This window comes from Paralichthys olivaceus, chromosome 22, assembly GCF_024713975.1.
Source record: "Paralichthys olivaceus isolate ysfri-2021 chromosome 22, ASM2471397v2, whole genome shotgun sequence".
Classification (NCBI taxonomy): Eukaryota; Metazoa; Chordata; class Actinopteri; order Pleuronectiformes; family Paralichthyidae; genus Paralichthys; species Paralichthys olivaceus.
In genome coordinates this window covers 1,719,853-1,738,132 of record NC_091114.1, presented here as the reverse complement: position 1 = coordinate 1,738,132, position 18,280 = coordinate 1,719,853, and the positions used below count along the sequence as shown (strand labels likewise).

The 18,280-nt window shown below is 37.8% G+C and overlaps 2 protein-coding genes across 11 annotated transcripts in view; both read left to right on the top strand.

The window, feature by feature from the left end:
• The window catches only part of mtm1 (myotubularin 1), a 63,423-nt gene extending 55,489 nt beyond the window's left edge, over positions 1 to 7,934 (top strand). For both annotated transcript variants that reach the window (XM_069518508.1, XM_069518507.1), the window contains one exon: positions 1,317 to 7,934. In XM_069518508.1, coding sequence (XP_069374609.1) covers positions 1,317 to 1,511 — 195 coding nt within the window. In that variant the 3' untranslated portion in view covers positions 1,512 to 7,934. The remainder of the gene's footprint in view (positions 1 to 1,316) is intronic.
• Positions 7,935 to 11,456: 3,522 nt separating this feature from the next.
• The window catches only part of mtmr1a (myotubularin related protein 1a), a 30,859-nt gene continuing 24,035 nt past the window's right edge, over positions 11,457 to 18,280 (top strand). For 2 of the 9 annotated variants that reach the window (XM_069518720.1, XM_069518717.1), the window contains exons 1-3: positions 11,460 to 11,596; positions 11,684 to 11,801; positions 12,945 to 13,050. In XM_069518720.1, the coding sequence (XP_069374821.1) occupies positions 11,695 to 11,801; positions 12,945 to 13,050 (213 nt within the window). In that variant the 5' untranslated portion in view covers positions 11,460 to 11,596; positions 11,684 to 11,694. Of the gene's footprint in view, positions 11,802 to 12,944; positions 13,051 to 14,739; positions 14,809 to 18,280 lie in introns of all 9 variants that reach the window. The other 7 variants (XM_069518718.1, XM_069518715.1, XM_069518719.1 and 4 more) reach the window with 5 other exon arrangements.

Below are 18,280 nucleotides of genomic sequence, written 5' to 3'. Positions count from 1 at the left end.
CCTTGACCATCGACCTGTGTTGTCCGTGGTAAGGAACAAGTAGGCTACTGAAACAAAGATGAACCTGCTGCAGAGAAATCCTCAATACAAGAAGTGTTATGCCTTTGCAAAAAAAGATAGATAGATTTAGGTGCCACAAATCAATTCTGTGAAATAACAAGGAATGAGAAAGCTGCGTGCATGTTTGAGAGAGATAGAGATAGAGAACAACAGAGAAAGTGGAAGAGAAGGTATAAGGTGGACTTGTTAATGCAAAGCCTATATTGCATGCAATGTTTCTGTAACTCACAGCATTGCTTTAACATGTCTTGACCCACTCTGCATGCATATGTGTGAAGTTATTACAATTTTCAAAGCTTAAGATTTTCACCGTCCCACAAATGTAACAGATTACGTGTTACGTTTCTAGTAGCTATTATGGGAAATGTATCACAATATTGGGATTGTTACATTAAAAGCTGCATTTTTGTATTGCGTTTGTGATTTATTACGTTTGTGGGCTGTTATTAAGTTAGCGGGTGTTACCCCCTTTAGCACGCCACAAAAGAGAGGCACAAGAGAAAGAGCCATCTCCAAGTGAACCGAGAGGGATCTATCCAACACATCAGAGATAAAAACCAATCCAGAGCCACATCCCTGATGCCAATAAAATTCTTTAGATGGCTAATTGAGATATTGTGGTCCACTGTATCAGAGACTGAGCTGCAGTTGAAGAGGGTAATATTGAAGTGGACAGGCCTTTGTCGACTGCAAGCTGTGAGTCACTGGTGACCTTGACCAGAGCAAGGAGCTGAAATCAGATAAAAGATTTTCATTAATTTAATTGTTTAGAAATTAAACCAGTTGGGTGAAAACTTTTTTTTCTAAAATTTTCAATAAAAGTTTATAACTTGGAGATAGGTCTAAATATAGAGAGGTGTCTGGGGAGGGCTTTAAAATATATGCACTGATGGTCTGAAATACTGCTTTTTAAAATCAATTCTGATTCAAACACAACACAGTTTCTCTCAGCCAAGGTTAACGTTTCCAATTCATAATTCAGATTCAGCCTAATAGATTTTCTGGTCTGATGATCTCACCAGTACCCATTGACATTTTGCTTAATGAGTAGATTGTGAGTGTCTTAAAGATTGATTGTGATATAAGGTTAATAATGTTTGAACATCCATTAACAAAAAATATAATGAGTCAAAACATGCTAATTAGCCCAACTTTGGAAAGTTTGACAATATTAGTTTACTCCATCTGCAATGGGAGGTATATTTCAACTGTCATGTAAAGTGTGTGGCTGCGCATGTGTGTGCTTTGTGTTTCAGCATCAGAGTCCAGTGGAGCAACGCTACAAGGAGCTGTTGGCCCTCAGAGAAGAGTACTTGAAGAAGCTGGAGGAGCTGCAGCTCTCTGACACCTCTCCTTCCTCCCATTTGGCTAACAGCCCCACCCCCAACACATCCTCCTCCACCTCCTCCACACCATCACAGCAATACACACACCTACAGACTCCCTTCTGAGGGCTGGTGACAGATACACACAGATACCCCCTATCTCTCGCTCTCTTTTCTGTCAATCTTACAAACATGTAGGGATTAATTATTATTTTTGCAGTCCTAACTGGATAACAAAGAATACTAATAAGATTTAGATAAGATTGTTAACTCTAGCACCATAGTGTTGATGATGGGGATTTATGCAAAATGTCACATTACAGCCTTGTCACAAGACTTCTCTATATACTCATTTATTATACAGTGAAGCCTTAAAGACATTCACTGCAAGGGTTTGAATACTCAGGACTAACAGTGGTTGTCTATCAGTGTCCACACAAGCAAGGCTGAAGTTGTGTATTTTTCATCTGCACTATATTCACACAAGTACTGTTGGTAGTTATTTTTAAAATCAGATCACCACTGAACATTATTACTCTATAGGTTAAATGGTAAACTGAGATGCAAAACGGTGTGTGGACTGCACTGCTGTTTAAGAGACAGAGGTTTGTCTTTAGCTTTGATTTAGTTGGACAAAAATAATTTTAACTCCAAGTAAAACCACTCACATTTAATGTTGTCAAGTGTATGGTTGTTGTCCATTGAAAGGATTCTTCAACATTTCAACTGACAGCAAGTTAACCTCTGTGCCTCCAATTAAATATATTTCAGGGTTGTAGCTTGGTTTGTGTTAGCTTTAAACAAGGGCTTAAAGCAGACAACAGTGCTAAACAAGCTCTGTTGACAGTTAAATAATAAAAAAAAGTTATACCCAAAAGAAGATCCCCAGCATTTAGCGCCAACTTCCTGTGTTTACTTTCAGTTAAACAATAGTTGGTGTCCTTTGTGAGCAAATGAGGATTTTTCAGAGTGTTGCTCTGATCCATGAGGAATCAGTTAGAGCAGCTGCAGAGCTGACGGAGGAGCTTCTACAGTCATTATCACGTTATGACTTCACCTAAGTGTCGGATTTGGATGCAGTGGTGTGGAATTTTATTTTGTCGGTGTGGAATTTGCTGATCGGCTTATGAGGGTGAAAGCTACATTCATGTGTGTTTTGTCACTGTTATCAGCCAAGCTCAATTAAGCACTATTTCCCAGCACTTCCTAATGCTATGGCTGAGGGTAAATACAGTTCTAGCAAGTAGTAATAGTTCAGTAAGAATTCATCTATCATTTACTGTTATGAATGCAGCTTTGATGTGGTTTGAAATATATAGTATAGGGAAATGGATCCCCCTCCCCTTACTTAACACAGAACCCAGATCGAGAGGCCAGCTTAAGTCCATGATATACTTACCATGCCTGTATGTTTGTTAATGGTTTAAGTGACGTTAAGCAGAAAAGATACTAAACTGTTCAATAAATGTATGTAGATATACACACCAACCTCACTGAAAAGTCCCATGCTATCTCACAGCACATGTGCCTTTTGGACATATGATGGTTAAACATACAAGAGTTGTTTCTCATATTTCACCAGGATTTAGTTAATTATGATATCAGTGTGTGGACTTGTTTATATGAAGTGTCTGACTGCTCATGTGTCTGGCCTATGAGACTCTAGGTCATCCCTATGTGCAGTAGATTGACAATGTCAGTAGAAGTCAACATTGAAACATATGCAAAAACATAGTATCAGAACAGTAATGATGGGGAAAGCTATAATACATGTTACTAACCGTGATTGTATGTGGCAAGTAATGTCATTTTCTTATAGGACATTCTATGAAAGATAATTTCTGCTTGAAAAATTAAAAACAAAGTATTTCGAATGACAAAATATGTCAAAAGTTTTACCACTTTCAAATTAATTTTTCTTCTTTTTTATTTCTATGCAAGCTTTTATCTTACAAGAATGAGATAGTATTAAGTCACTATTTTATCATAATTTTTCCTCAGAGATATGACTTACTATCTCATAATATTGACATTGTAAAGTACTATTTTGACATTTAAAAATTTAAATCATGAACATTTATTCAGAATCTAAATTATGCCATTTTTATATGGTATTGTTTTTGACCTACTGAGTATTTTAATTTTCTTTTAAGCTAACAGAACTTTTTCCCTCCTGACTCAAATGACCTTTCATAAAATGCTCCTTTAAAAGGAACATGAAAACCATTCTGTCCAAAAGTCGAATTCTTTAGAAGTTGTCTCTGGGTTTCGGTGCTGCTGTGAAACTGGTGTCTACATAGCAGTGTGCAGAGTCAAAATCTGGATACCACATGGACAACAGTGTGTGTGGAGTAAACTGAATACAAATGATCTATTATGAGAATGGAATTCAAAGTTTTTGTAGAAATTAGCTCGAGTGAGGATTTTGCTGCTAACTCAAGGTTCACATTTTAGTTTGAAACCAACATACATAATGAACTCAGACATATGAGTCATAATGTATGTCAAAAATGTGCTCTGTGTTGTATCATTCAGTTTGTCTACATGGCAACGTAAGTGTTTACTAATGTCAGTCCGGAGTGTCAGTCTTAGGCTGGTAGTCTCAGGTACTTTATTTTAACCTGGTCCACACTTTAACATAATTGAAACCTCTGAGAGAGCCATGGAGCTTAATTTTTTCAAAAGCCAGTGCTGTGACTCTCAGGAACAAATGCAACACAATGAAATGTACTTCAAGAAGAGCAATACCACTCTTCCACTTCCTCCAAAAGTAACAATACAACCTCTAATCCTTTAATATGGACAACAAAATTTGAATCTTGGCACAATTTGTAACATATTATTGAAAGAGTTGAGCAGAGCCATTACCACTGGATTAATAGATAGCAAGAAAAAATTATTAACATCAGCAAGTTTTCTTTACATGAATAAGAGAACTATTTGAACGGTACAGAAAATATTTTACAAAGTAGAAATCCTTTGTAAATTAGTTTATGTGATGGTCTAATCTCTAATCACAAATGAATATTGCATTACAAAAAACAAGCACTCTGTTCTTTTAAAGACGATGGGCCTCATTCACCAACCGTTAACTCGAAGATTTTGAAAAGTTTTTAATGAAGATTCTGACATTCACCAATGTTTTCATATCTAGGATTTGTTCCTATGCAAGAAATCTAGGCAGTCACAACTTAAATGATTATGTAAAAATTATATGTTATTGTGTTAATTTTGGTTCTACAGTTGTGTAAGATCTAAATTACCACAATATTATTATTATCTTAAAAAAAGACAGACAAATTTCAGTTCAGTGAATATTTGGTCAATCCTGCAAAAGATAACACTTTTTAAACACATGAACGAGGAGAATATTCAGTCACAAACATTGTCACCCATCTTTAGATTTTATGTACTGCTGTTTGCAAATTGAATGTGTCATGTTCCATAGTTTTACTGCTATAGCTTCTAGTTCAAATGTTACGTCCAAGTGTAGCCTATTAATTCTGAAAACTGAGTTTATTTCTATTCTGGGACGAGAGATAGCTCAGGAGATGCAGCCACACCCCCAATGGTTCCAGTCAGTCTCAGGTCGAGTATCAACAGATGCAGGATGACCTGCAGTGTTTCTAATGATGCGATACGATATTAATTTTTACTTCAAATCTTTTTTTTTTTTTTTTTTTTCAGTTATGCGACTTTCTCCCAATACAGCTTTCACTGAATGTGTAACTTTTATGTCCACCGCTTATACTACAAAATATAACAACTTTTCTGTGGTTTGAGTACATTATGGTGCTGTCGTCAGATTTACATTCACTCATTCTTGGTTTCTTAAATGTTCTTTTCAGTTTCTGGGATTTCTATGTGTGCACACAGCACTGCAGTTTCATGCCCTTTAATGGGCATTGACAGGATGTTAACCTATGCTAATTGGGAAAAACTGGCACATGAGTTCAACTTATGAACACATGGCCTTCATTAATATAAGAACACAGATGCAAACAATTCTGCAGTTTAAAAATGTGTAATGAATCTGACATATATATTTTTTAGAAAACTTCTTAAGAACAAATTAAAGGGAATTATTAAGAAGATATTGGTGAATGAGGCCCAATGTTGTCAGAGCAGATCCATTACCATTTCAGGGAAAATTCAAACCTTCCACTTACCTGCATCAGACACAGTATAGATCCTTTTGTGATTTACTGAACTTTCAACTGCACATTTAATCCTAATTTCAAGGTGTCGATATTAGCACTGTGAACAGAATTTAAGACCTGTGATTGGATATTTCTTATTAAAGTGCTCTTTAGGAGTTCTAGTGTTCTCTCTCTTTGTGTGCTTTACACATGACATAGAATAGAACTTTACTTCTGGAACCATGGTTACCTTCTGAATATCTGCTCTTACGATACTTCTCTCCAACATCCTTTAATTTCCAATAAACATTCTGAAAGAAAAGGCCCAAAGAAGCCAGCTCAGAATCCCAATACATTACCCCTTGCTCACTGTTCAACTGACTGGGCTTCCAGCAAATTGGAAGTAATGAAGATCTAGAAGATATACTGTACTGTATGTGTTTCAGTGATGAATGAGGGCTAACAGGTTGTTAAGTGAAGTGCTTTAGGTCATGTTCAGATTTGTGCCTTGATTCTTGTGAGAATCACCTTCTGTCTTGTTTGCGCTTGACTGTTGGTCCCAAAGAAAGATGGCTTTGTATACTCTGTTGTGGATTGGGGATATGATGTTGTATGGGTTTGTTCTAGTGTGAAGTGAGGTCATGCTGACGGTAAAATACAGCATTGTACTGGAGATACATTTCCGTGTGTTGAAGGAAGCCTTTCTTTATCCCTTACAGTGTAATGCAGTGAAAGATCATAGAAGCAAGAAAAACTCAAAATTCCCTGATCAAATTTTGAGGAACTATGTTGAGTAACACATCACGTTCCTTTGTTACTGAAATAACTTTAGAGCAAATTTTTTTTAATTTCTTTAAAGGTGCATTCTCTCACAAATTTTTGATGCAAAGTCTTCTTGGTTGAGTTTGTAATCCTCAACATTGAGTGGGAGAATATGTGTAGCATTGGCTGCACTGATGATGTTACTAACAAGACAAACCTATATGGTCTATAAGACTAAACTGAACATTCAAAGCATAGGTATACTGGTAAGACGTTTTATTGACTCACTTTAACATAATTGAAGCCTATGAGAGAGCCATGGAGCTTAACTTTTTCAAAAGCCAGTGCTGTGACTCTCATGAAGAAGTGCAACACAATCAATTATACTTCAAGAAGAGCAATACCACTCTTCAACTTCCTCCCAAAGTAACAATTCAACCTATCCCTAATCCTTTAATATGGACAACAAAAATGTAATCTTGGCACAATTTGTAACATATTATTGAAAGAGTTTAGCAGTTCCAATACCACTGGTTTAATAGATAGCAAGAAAAAAATCTATTAGCATCTGCAAGTTTTCTTGAATTAGAGAACTAAGTGCCCAATAGAGGTGAAAGAATGATTTCTGCTTTGTAAATTAGCTTATGTGATGGTCCAACCTCTATCGCAAATTAATATTGCACTACCCAAACCTAGCAGTCTTTTGTGCCATGTATTGGCCAGCTGGCCAAAGCTGTCCAGAATCACTGGGGGCAACTGACACAAAATCTGGGGTTTACCTTTAGCAAACAGTCCGGATAAAGTCTGGAGAGAATGGTCTACCTGCAAGACAGTCTAATCTCATACTAGACTTTTCTCAGGTAGATGGAGCGGGCAAATTACATAGAATAGCCTGTGTTTACAAATAGGTCAATTGATAAAGGCTTTACAAGAGGGAAAATTAAAAATTTCATTGACAAAGGGCTGGTCTCACTGAAGCAGTTTGGAAGTAAAACTACAGAGACAACAAAATTAAACGTGTTGGTCAGGTGGTTGTGTTTTTAGAGAAAAACAGATGAAAATCTATTTTTTTTATGTTTTACTTTGTACACGCACCATGATGTAATTACCTCAATCAAAACCTACTTTACTGTCTAAAGTTATATTGTTGTAAAATACAATTATTTTGTGTTGTGTTAAATCTAACCGTTTTATAAAAAGTAATGTTTCAGAAATTGTTCATTTATTGTGGATTTATAATTCTTTTTTAGGGGAATTTTTTTCTTTGTACTTGCTAACCAAGGATAAAAAGGCAGAGGCTTGTCACACACCTTGATATCTTCCTCTCAGTTCTCTGATGAATCTTTGATTTGTAGATACACTTTAGCTCAGTGGAAATTAAAGTATATGTGTAACTGTTTTAATTTTGACTCTTTGATTTACATAGGAGATTTAGTTTGAGGGTTTGTGTCATTGCAATAGCATACTTTCTAATAAATACACTTGGAATGTGTTTCAGGATCTTTTTGGAATTAACAATGACATTTTACAAAAAAGGTGCAATAACAATACATTTCAAATGTATTTCTTTTAATAATGTTATATTCTATACACAGTTTATTGAGTGGCCTCTCTTATGTAAATATTACTGATTAAATTAATTTAAGTATTTCTGTGTGGCTCCTTGTATGTGTTCTTTTTTTTTTTTTTTTTTTTGAATTAAATGTTTTTTTGTGTTTCACTTTTTGTGGTGACCTTTCCTCTTGCATCGACTCATGACTAACCCACAAAATTCAGTCAGTTCTGATGAACTGTCAGTATAATTTTGTTTCCATATTTCCCATCTCAATGAGACTTACATACATTAACCCAGTGCAAAGAATAGTGTTGGTTAGTGTTATTTAGTAAAAAATACTCCAGTGGTTTAATTTATTTGATATATTGATCAAGTGCTCCTTCCTCAGTTGTGATGTTCTCAGTCTATAAGTGTATCTGCATTTAAGGACTGATGCTGAGGAGTTTGAATGGGAAAAAATCTGCTGGACTGTTGTCATGTGAAAATTGTAAATGTAATGCATGTGATGTGGATCTAACTTTGACGTTTAACAAATTTAATTGTATTAGTATAGCACTGTTGTGATTATTATACCTTAAGCATGGCACCATTAAATGTTGTGCTTTTTGGCATTCAATTAATTTGGGGAAATATTGAATATTAATATTAAATCATTTGAATTGATAAAGCTAAATCAGGACACCACCCTTCAAAGGAAGGGAAAAGACAGCCAATGTATTGATTTAGTCTCATGAAATTACTGACTACAAATTTGGAATTCTGAAGCCCAGTGCTGTTACCCGTCCATGAAAAAAAGGGAAAGGTCCTTTTCGAAGTCCAGTGAAGTGATCTAGTTGATTTGTGGCTCCTGTCATGCATCTGCTGGTCAGGCTTTGTGTTGTGGCCAATTGCTCTTGCTGAAGTTTTTAGGCATGCTCTTGCATTGCTGCCTATTGGAAGGTTTTAGCAGTCTGCTTCAGGCAGGCCTGCTTGAAGTTGGAAAGCTTGCAGGGAGCACCGCTGTACCTACTCCTCCGGGAGAGGTCAGTAGGAAAGAGAGAAGAGAGGGGAAGCTTGGCTTTTATTGGCCTTTGTGATGCTGAAGGACCCCAGCCTTCTCAGGAAGTACAGACGGCTCTGTCCTTTCCTGTGGAGAGTGTCTATGTTTGCTGTCCAGTCCAACCTGTCATCCAGCTGCAGCCCCAGATATTTATAAGTCCTGACCACCTCCACATCGACCCCTTTGATGGACACTGGTTGGAGATAAGGTTTCTTCCTTCTGAAGTCCACCACCATCTCCTTGGTCTTGGAGGTGTTCAGCTGCAGGTGGTTGGACCTGCACCACCCCACAAAGACCTAAATCATGCTCCTGTACTCCCCCCCCCCCCCCCCCCCCCCCATCCTCCTTGATACAGCCAACTGATGACAGCAGCTCTAGTTATTTTTAAGCAAATTCTTAGTTCCGATTCAATTTAATTTGTATAGCGCCAAATTCTAATATACATTATCTCAAGGCACTTTACACAATAGGGTCGAGACCTTAAAAACTGCAGAGAAACCCAACAGTTCCCACAATGAGCAGCACTTTGGCGACTGTAGAGAGACAAAAACTCATTAACTGGAAGAAACCTTTAGCAGAACCAGACTCAATGTAAGCTGCCATCTGTCTCGGCCTGCCTACAGGATCATTATCAAAAAGGAAAGTTTTAAGTCTAACCTTAAATGTAGAGATGGCGACTGCCTTACAAACCCAGAGTGGGAGGTGGTTCCACAGGAGAGGAGCCTGGTAGCTCATTGCTCTACCTCCTGTTCTAATCTTACAGAATCTTGGAACCACAAGAGAGCCTGTGTTTTGTGAACAAAGTGATCTATTTGGATAATACAGTGTTGAGCTATTTTATATGACGGGGCTTGATTGTTAAGGGCTTTATATGTGAGTAGCAGGATCTTGAATTCTATTCAGAATTTTACAGGGAGCCAATGTAGAGAAGCTAAGACAGGAGTTTTGAAATGAAGGGCACGTTTGATATGGGTCTATAATTGGCTAAAACCTCTGGATCAAGAGTGGGCTTTTTAAGCAGAGGTTTAATTACAGCTACCTTAAAAGCTTGTGGTACATGGCTGGTTAACAAAGAAAATTGAATCTGATTGTCAATTAGAGGAAAAACGTCCTTAAAAAGTCTGGTTGTGATTGGGACTAGTAGAGAAGTTGATGGTTCAGTGGTGAAGTCAGTTCAGAAAGATCTATCAAAGAAAAGTAGTCCAAATATAAGTGCTAGAACTTTGCCACTTTCACCAGAATGTACACCTAACTGAGCACCACACACTTTGAATTGGTGATTTGGTTGTTTTTTTAAAACGGAAACAAATTAAACATATATACTCCTCAGTTTTTGATCAATTGACAACAAATTCACGAAACTGCAACTGCACATTAAAATCACAATGCATGAAAATGTTCTACTGGAGACACTACTGGAAATCCTCTTTATACAAATGTCTAATGTTCACAAAAAATATTTTCCACTTTTTGGAAGATGCAGTGTAAAAAATTGAATTGTATCTTGAAACTCAATTTTTTAAATGTTTTGAAATATATCATAATTTTACCTATGGCTGTCAATGCGAATACAGCATTTTTAAGATCAATTTCTCACTCATGGACCAATCTCTACATGTATACCTTCTAGATGAAGTACAGGAGTCATCAAAGTTTTATCTTGATAACTGATTTTTTTTACAGGTGTAGTAGCAGTACTAGTAGTCAGAAGTGAAATCTGACTTTACTACTTGCCCTGGAGACTGCCTTTAATCACAGCATGAAGGTATATCATGAGTGTGGTAATCTCCCCTGGCTGGAGCTCAAAATTATGTGCTGCCCTTGGTGTACCAGCAAACTAGGCTGCAAGTTCAAACCCTGGACAATGTACAATAGCTTTTCTAATATCTTTTCAAGCAAAATGCTGTGTGTTGTGGAAACACATGACTCAATCCAACTGCCATTTAAGCATGAATTATCACTCAATCTGTTATCCCTCATATTTTCAGCTCAGTTGACACAAAGCTTGCTGCACTGCATCCTTAGACAGTCCTCCACAATGATCCAGTCAGATTTATCAAAAACTGATCCCACAGTGCAACTTTAAACTGTTCTCATTTTCCTCTTCCACCACCTTTTTTCATCTCCCTCCTATTCCTCTTCAAAATGCCTGGCCCCAACCCATTGCTGCTAATAGCAGCTACAATATTAGCTGATCCTATTGATCCTATCCTGTGATCCATGAGCAAATGACAAATTCCGAGTCGTATTTTAATGTTGGGGCTTAATGACACCGCATAAGCAGTATGAAGGCATTTTCGGGGGGGTTTCTGTTAAGTTTAAAGAAGTGGTCACTGTTTACTTCAATCATATTGGATTTTGCTACAACACTATTTACACCTGAAACTATAAAAGTGTTTTGTGGCCTCAAATACTTCACCCACCCCTCCATCGGCATAGCGGTGAGTAGACAATAAGTGCATTTTCATTTTTGGGTGAACTATCCCTTTAAGGGATGATTCAAAAATCAGGGCTCAGAAACCAGATGTGACGGTACATCTGGACCGCCTCTCCGTGCTGCGTCCTCGCAACTGTGACGCGTGATGAATGGGCGGAGCTAAAATGGGAGGAAGCGAGTACAAAGAAGAATAGACGCTGTCGGTCGGAGACGGAAAGAAATCTTAATAGTTCCAACACATCAAAGAATAGAAAGACACACGCACGGAGGACGGAGTATGTACGTAAACCGATGTGTAATTTAATTGTCAAGCCTCAGATTTAAAAAAAAAAAACCCGAATTGCCACTGATCAAGAGAGGAAACAGTCTTCTGGCAGATGGAGAAACAGAACGGAGCTGCTGGGGCGGCGGACGGAGCATGGCCGAACAGAAAGCACTGGAGCTCGTCGACCAGTGGAACATCCGCCGGTGAGACCCTGGACAGGTGAGCATGCTCCATTTTCTGAGAGGAATATGTGAGACCTCATATTGTGTATTTACAGTTGTGTGGCTATTCCTCCTATTTGGTGAACTCATAGGATGATATAATTAAAAAGATACGTTTAAAAGGAGTGTTGCTTATTCCGCTTTACTACTGGGTAAAGACTTCTTCAATATGCAGAGGTCATAACAGTAGATTTTTCTGATGGAGTTTGGAGTGCAGTACAGTACAGCAGCCAGTGTACAGCAACTAATAGTAAACAGACAAAAATCTGATGGTATTTAAATTGTTATTCTGTGTAGGAAGGATGAAACATTATGTATTGTTGGACCAAATTATCCTCTCTACCCGAGGTTGATAGCAACCCCAGCTCACAGGGGCCTAGTTAACTGTCAAATAGCCAATGCTGATGTAGTTCACTGTAAGGTCCTGCAGGTAGCGCTAATTCACAGCTATCCATTCATCACCATACGTTTTAAATAAATCTGTCGTTTTACCACAGTTTTTCCCGATTGCTTAAACACTTCTGTCCACTGACATCACGTTTCTAATACAGTAAAAACAATGGTTGAAACAGAAACACTCTGTTAAAACACACATTGTGTTTGTCTGTTGCAGGCATGTGTCCATGCACTGTGTTTGGCACTGTGTTTGACATGTAAGATTTACAATGATTGTGACTTAGAATATGATGCAGATTTTGCACTGCATCAGTGCCTCTTTGATCCATGTTTGAGAAAAGCAACTCAGAGGTTGCACCTTTTAAGTGAATAAAGACAGGTTGCATTACAGTTTCCTATTTATGCAAGTAATTTCTTCTAGCTTTGAATAGATGTTTTCCTTCTGTTTTTCTAGTGAAACCAATAAAGGTTTGAGACTTTGTATAAGATCTATGTGAGCTGTTAAAGAGGTTGTAAAAAGTGAAAAAGTGTTAATATTAAAAGATTATAAGATAAGACTTCTGCTGTGCTAAAAAGGTGATGATGAAGATTAAGTGATGTCTTACCTTGTCTCCTAATTGAGGGACCATGTCCTTTGGACTGAATGGTGTGGTTTTTGTAATGTCGTATTTTATGAAATGAAACTGGTGTGTCATGGGAAATGTATTTTCCATTCTTATCAGTTCTTTTTTTTGTCTCTGTTCAGTCCAACAGGTTCACATGTAGAGTGGTGTAAACAGCTGATAGCTGCCACCATCTCCAGTCAAATCTCAGGATCAGTCCCATCTGACATCATGAACAGGGATAACAAGGTAGCAAACACACACCAATCCACATAAATCCTGTGTTACATCAACAAGGTGTTATTAGGCACATAATAAACTAAGCAATATTTTAAAATATAAGATAAATAAGATATAAAACATAAAGAATAACTAGACCTAAAAGCAGGTATAAATGGGCCCTCACAGATTGGAGCATGTGCAGTGCCATCTCAGTCACTCACTGTTGGTGTTCCATCGAAAGTCACCCCATTGCCGTTCAATTTTAAGTTGTAAGTGTCACATCATTGCCTCACCAAAGTCTTAAAGCGTCCCTGACCAATTTTGAGGTGCATCAAATCAAAAAACTAAGCACTGCTTATCAAAGTACAAAACATGGTACTTCCTGTCACAGTTAGGGGACACTGCGACTGTTATTGTATATTGGCATAAAGATTTGGTCAGGGAGAAACCTTTATCACACATATGAAGTCTGACAGTGATGAGATCAAAAAGATTAAAGTTACAACTAGGGGTCCACTATGAGTATTTATATATGCATGTATTTATGTGTGTGCATGTGTTTATGTTGTGTTAGTAGGGTTAGTGAAATGTCTTTTATTGTGGTGCCTATGCATCACTGGAGCAGCAATTTTGATCTTGTTGTTTTCTTCTAATGCAATGATAATGAAGACTTTTCTATTCTATTATCATATGGATCTGTTCAAGATGGGACTTTTGACGAATCAGTCAATATACAGTACATGGACTATGTAAGCACTTCCAAAATGTACATGACCTTTCCTGTTACAGCTAGGGGGGCAGAACGACTATTATTGAATATTATCACATGGATCTGTTCAAAGCAGGACCTTTGTCGTATATGTGAGTGTTGAGGCAGATTGGATAGCTCTTCGAAAATCTGAAGGGGGCGCCATTAAAATAGTCAATTTTTAACAGACCTGACGCACTATTCAGCAGAATTCTTTTGTGCCACAGTAATCTTGTAGTCGGAAGTCAGAAGCAACAGAGGAGCTCAGATCCCACCAAAAACTCTTTGATAATAGGGAATGCCCAGCAGTCTACCCCAAAAACTACTTGTGACTTTCTTTCTCAGTTTTCTTGAGAGTATACTGACTACTAATTGCCTGTCTGTCTGCCTGGCTCTCTTATCTATCTAGCTGTAATTAATATACATTGTTATATATGTTTATTCCTGAAAACTCAAATTACTTTCTCTAAAATAACCAGAGTGCTTCCTTTGCCAAATCCAGTGAGTAAAATATCTGACTGATCAAGGTACTAATCACATAAAAGTGTATATATTATCAAAACTCAACCTTGATCATTGTGAGTCAGTGAGCATGAACATATACACAGAGTGTGGACACTGTGAAGTGTCAACAGACACTGAGGAGTGCGTGGCACTGAACAGGAACACGTTAATCTGCTGATAAGGTCATTCAGTGCAATGGGCTTATAACATAATTGATCACACTTTGGACTGGACTTAATGTAACCTCTTCATATGTTGTTGGTTGTTATGTGCATTAAGAATAGAGTGTTGGTATTTGGCACAGAGACTCTGACCTCTACACTGTGTACATAGATAAACCCAACTCAAGTACAGCAGGGAGCGGGAAGTGATGACAGCAACAGTATTCTACATACAGAATAATGTTTGTTGTATAATGTCTCTTTTTCTTTTTCCTTTTCCCCCATGCTGGCTTTACCCTGCAGCAGGATTTAGATGATGAACGGCTTTGTTTCCATGAAGAAAGTAATTCTGAGCATCCTTCCAATGCTTCGGCAAGTCTTTTAGTGTCTGTGCTTCCTCCTCCCCTTTGTTGTCACTCTGTCCTGCTCTGCATGTCTCATCCTACTCCTCTCTGATCCCTGCTGTTGTATATGTTGAACAATATATAAAACATGTTAATTGATTAGAAACATTCTAGGAAATGTAGGTTTTTTTGAGCTCAGCCCATAAAATCAAGATATTTGTGACTTTAAACTTAATGGAATTAACATCGAATCACATCTTGGATTCCTTTTGTTATATCCAGCATAATTGCCCATGGATCTTAAACTTAATTATATCTGCAATTGTGGTCAAAGAAAGATCAGACCTCTTGCAGATTATCTTTTTTTCTGAACCTTGACTATGCTTAAAAACAATTCTCTGTCCTATCTCATATTGGTCCCTCATTGTGACCATTCTCAGTGTAAAGCACCAGATGATCCCAAACAGCACTATTAATAGCTTTTCTCCATTGAAATAGGACCAATTACTGCATTGAGACACTTTATTTTGCCCATGCTGTCTTTGTTATAGTCTGTGGGAAACCAAAGACAGGTTCTGTATGATGACAAAAGATCAGCCGTGAGGTGAAAAGGACCAACACTTATGGCCATGTCTGTATCATTATTATTTTATTCCTCCCCCCTCATCAGAAGGCGTTTTGTTTAGAATGTCTCTGAGGAGAACATGGGTCTTCAGAGACCTGCAAAATCATATAGATTCTCATGGGACGGAATGATCTATCTTGTCAGCTACTAGAGCTGTATAAAACCAATCCGACACCTAGGAGAAATGTACCACAGACTGTCTGCATTGATCCTAGTTTCTTTGCTTGTTGGAGTTAATATTGATGCACTGGGTGTGTTAGCGGCAAGATAACTATACGTAGTTTTATACTTTTGTCCTTCCATTTGAATAAGTTTATCCTATGAAATTAAATATTTATTTGGAATGGGGAATAGGTAGTCAATAGATTTACCTTGTGACGGCTCCCCTCCCTCCCCTATGTCTCTCTCTGAGACTGGCACAGTCAGCTCTCACCAAAATTACTCTACACTGTTTTGTGGTGTGCCATGGCACACGAAGAAGGGTTCATGGGTTTTTATTGACTAGTAATAGCAAAACAACAATGTGCATACCAGAAGGTGGAACAATGTTTAAAGGCTAACAGAGTAACCAGAGCAATTGTCCACCCCAAGTCTGAAGAGGTCTCTCACAGCATCCCTATATATCCTGCTCTACTTGCATCACCCATTCTAACAGCACATCCATGAATGGCTAGAATTGCTGTCACTCTCATGTTGTTTCCTTACATCTTGCCACTGGTAAAAACTGCAAAGGAGTTGAAGTTGGTGCCTTTCTGTCTGGGGCATCTGAGTTAGATATGAAAATCCCTAAGCATAGACACTACAATGCACTGTTGTTTGGTCCTTTATCTATAACCTGACCTTGGGTACTGCTTAGAGAGAGAAGGGAGTATCTGTGGAATTAGCTAGGCACTCTTCTCTTATACAGCTATAATGTAATGTACAATATACATAATACAGTATATAGTGGCATATACAGTAATGTGTGAGGATAGTCAAAAAATCCTCAACAGTTCCCCCCTTTTGATCATGAGATCAACACATAGAGACATATTTCTTGAATGTAATAGAACAATTCTTGAGTCAAAACAGTCTGATTAGGAATTGTAATCACAACATCAGGATTTCATCTGTCTTCTTTCTTTTATATCCTTTTTTTCCAGCTTCAGAATGATCATCATTGATAAGTATTCTCAATATATTGTATATTAAGGACTAGTGATACATAAAGAGAACTTCCAGGTATATTGAAACGCACAATAGAAATCAACATACATCAACATTTCAACTAATACAAGTTATTTCAAACCCAAAATTACATTCAACCCATTATTATTCAATTCAGTTCTGTATAGTTCTTGTATAGCACCAAATTTTCCTTCTAATTCAGCGTTGGGACTCTTTTCTCATATCTATGTTTTCTAGGGAGATAGACACCTGCACTCTGTCTCAAGGAGAGGAGTCATTGTCTCAGAAAACATAATGAAATCATCAACCTCAAATCATCAAAAAATAAGCCAAAGACCAAAACAAACAGATCATATGTTCCTCTCAAAAAAGCATTGCAGGCAAGCTGAATTACACATTTGTACTTAAGGACAAATACCTTTTTCAACCACATATTTAATAATCTTATCTATCTGTTCAAGAGATAAAATGCATCAAAAAGATCAAATCCTATTTGAAAATGTAGTAGTCTAACTAAGTGTTTGGAATTAAAGTCTGCAGTACTGTTGCTAGCTCTGACTTAGATATTTTATAATGTCCACCAGATTGTATTTGTAAGAAGCAACCTTCTACATCAGTGTTGGAGGGGAAATAAAAGTTGCAGCTCTGTAAAAACATCAGTTATTTTATTTTTACAATAAAACAATTATAATGACAAAAAGTAGCTCAAATTAAAATGCAATTCACTGTAGAATAGTGCTATAAAGTAGATCAAATAATATGTAAATATTACTCCGGATATACTGTAAATAAAAAGGTAGTTGATTTCAATATTTTCAACATTAGATACAAAGGTAGTCGAAAATGTACTCGCAAAATGTCAGTACATTTTATATCTAAGGGTGAATATCTCCAGTAAAATTCTTAAAGGAGATGTTCTTTTCAACCTGGACCTTATTTCCAGCATATGGTATGTAGATCTACTCACCCATAAAGGTTTGGAGTAACTTGGAGTCCTTCGGACGCTTTTAGATCCACACGCGATCGATGTATATCCATACAACACAAGTGATTGGGGCATCCACAATACAGCCTCTAAATAACGCATTATCTGCCACGAAACTCTTTATTTACTATGAATCGCAAGCTCTAGTCCCCTGTGAGTCCAAGTTGCTTTGTTTACATCCCATGCTTTCACTGGGGTGACCTCACCTAGGCGCGCAGCCGCAGTACAGCTGACGATCATCTGTCTTTGTTTACACAGAGTTTGCTGCTGCTAGTTTTGCGCAACATGGCAGAATACTTATCAGGTGCATTACAGTACAGTATTTTTTTTAAAGCAGCTGTGTCCTGGTGCTCGGGCTTATTCACCCGGTTAAAGGGTAGCTAACTTCAGCGGGCTAACAAGCAGCCTCGAAGCTAGCGTTAGCTTAGCGAACCGAGAGCGAGTTGTCGTCCTGTTTAATCAACAAACATGAAATGAACCTGGATAAAAACAAAGCAGCGTCTCAGGCAGAGACGATCAAAGAGCAGGTCGTCCAATAACCGGAAGGTTCGCTCCCGCTCGCCATGACCGAGGTGCCCTTGAGCAAGGCACCGCCCCCCCCCCAACATCTGATCCCCGGGCGCTTGGCAACAGCAGCTCACCGCTCCAGTATATGTGTGTACATGGCATCTGTCAATGTGTGTTTCTATGCGTGTTTAAACAGGTGCCAACTGGATGGGTTAA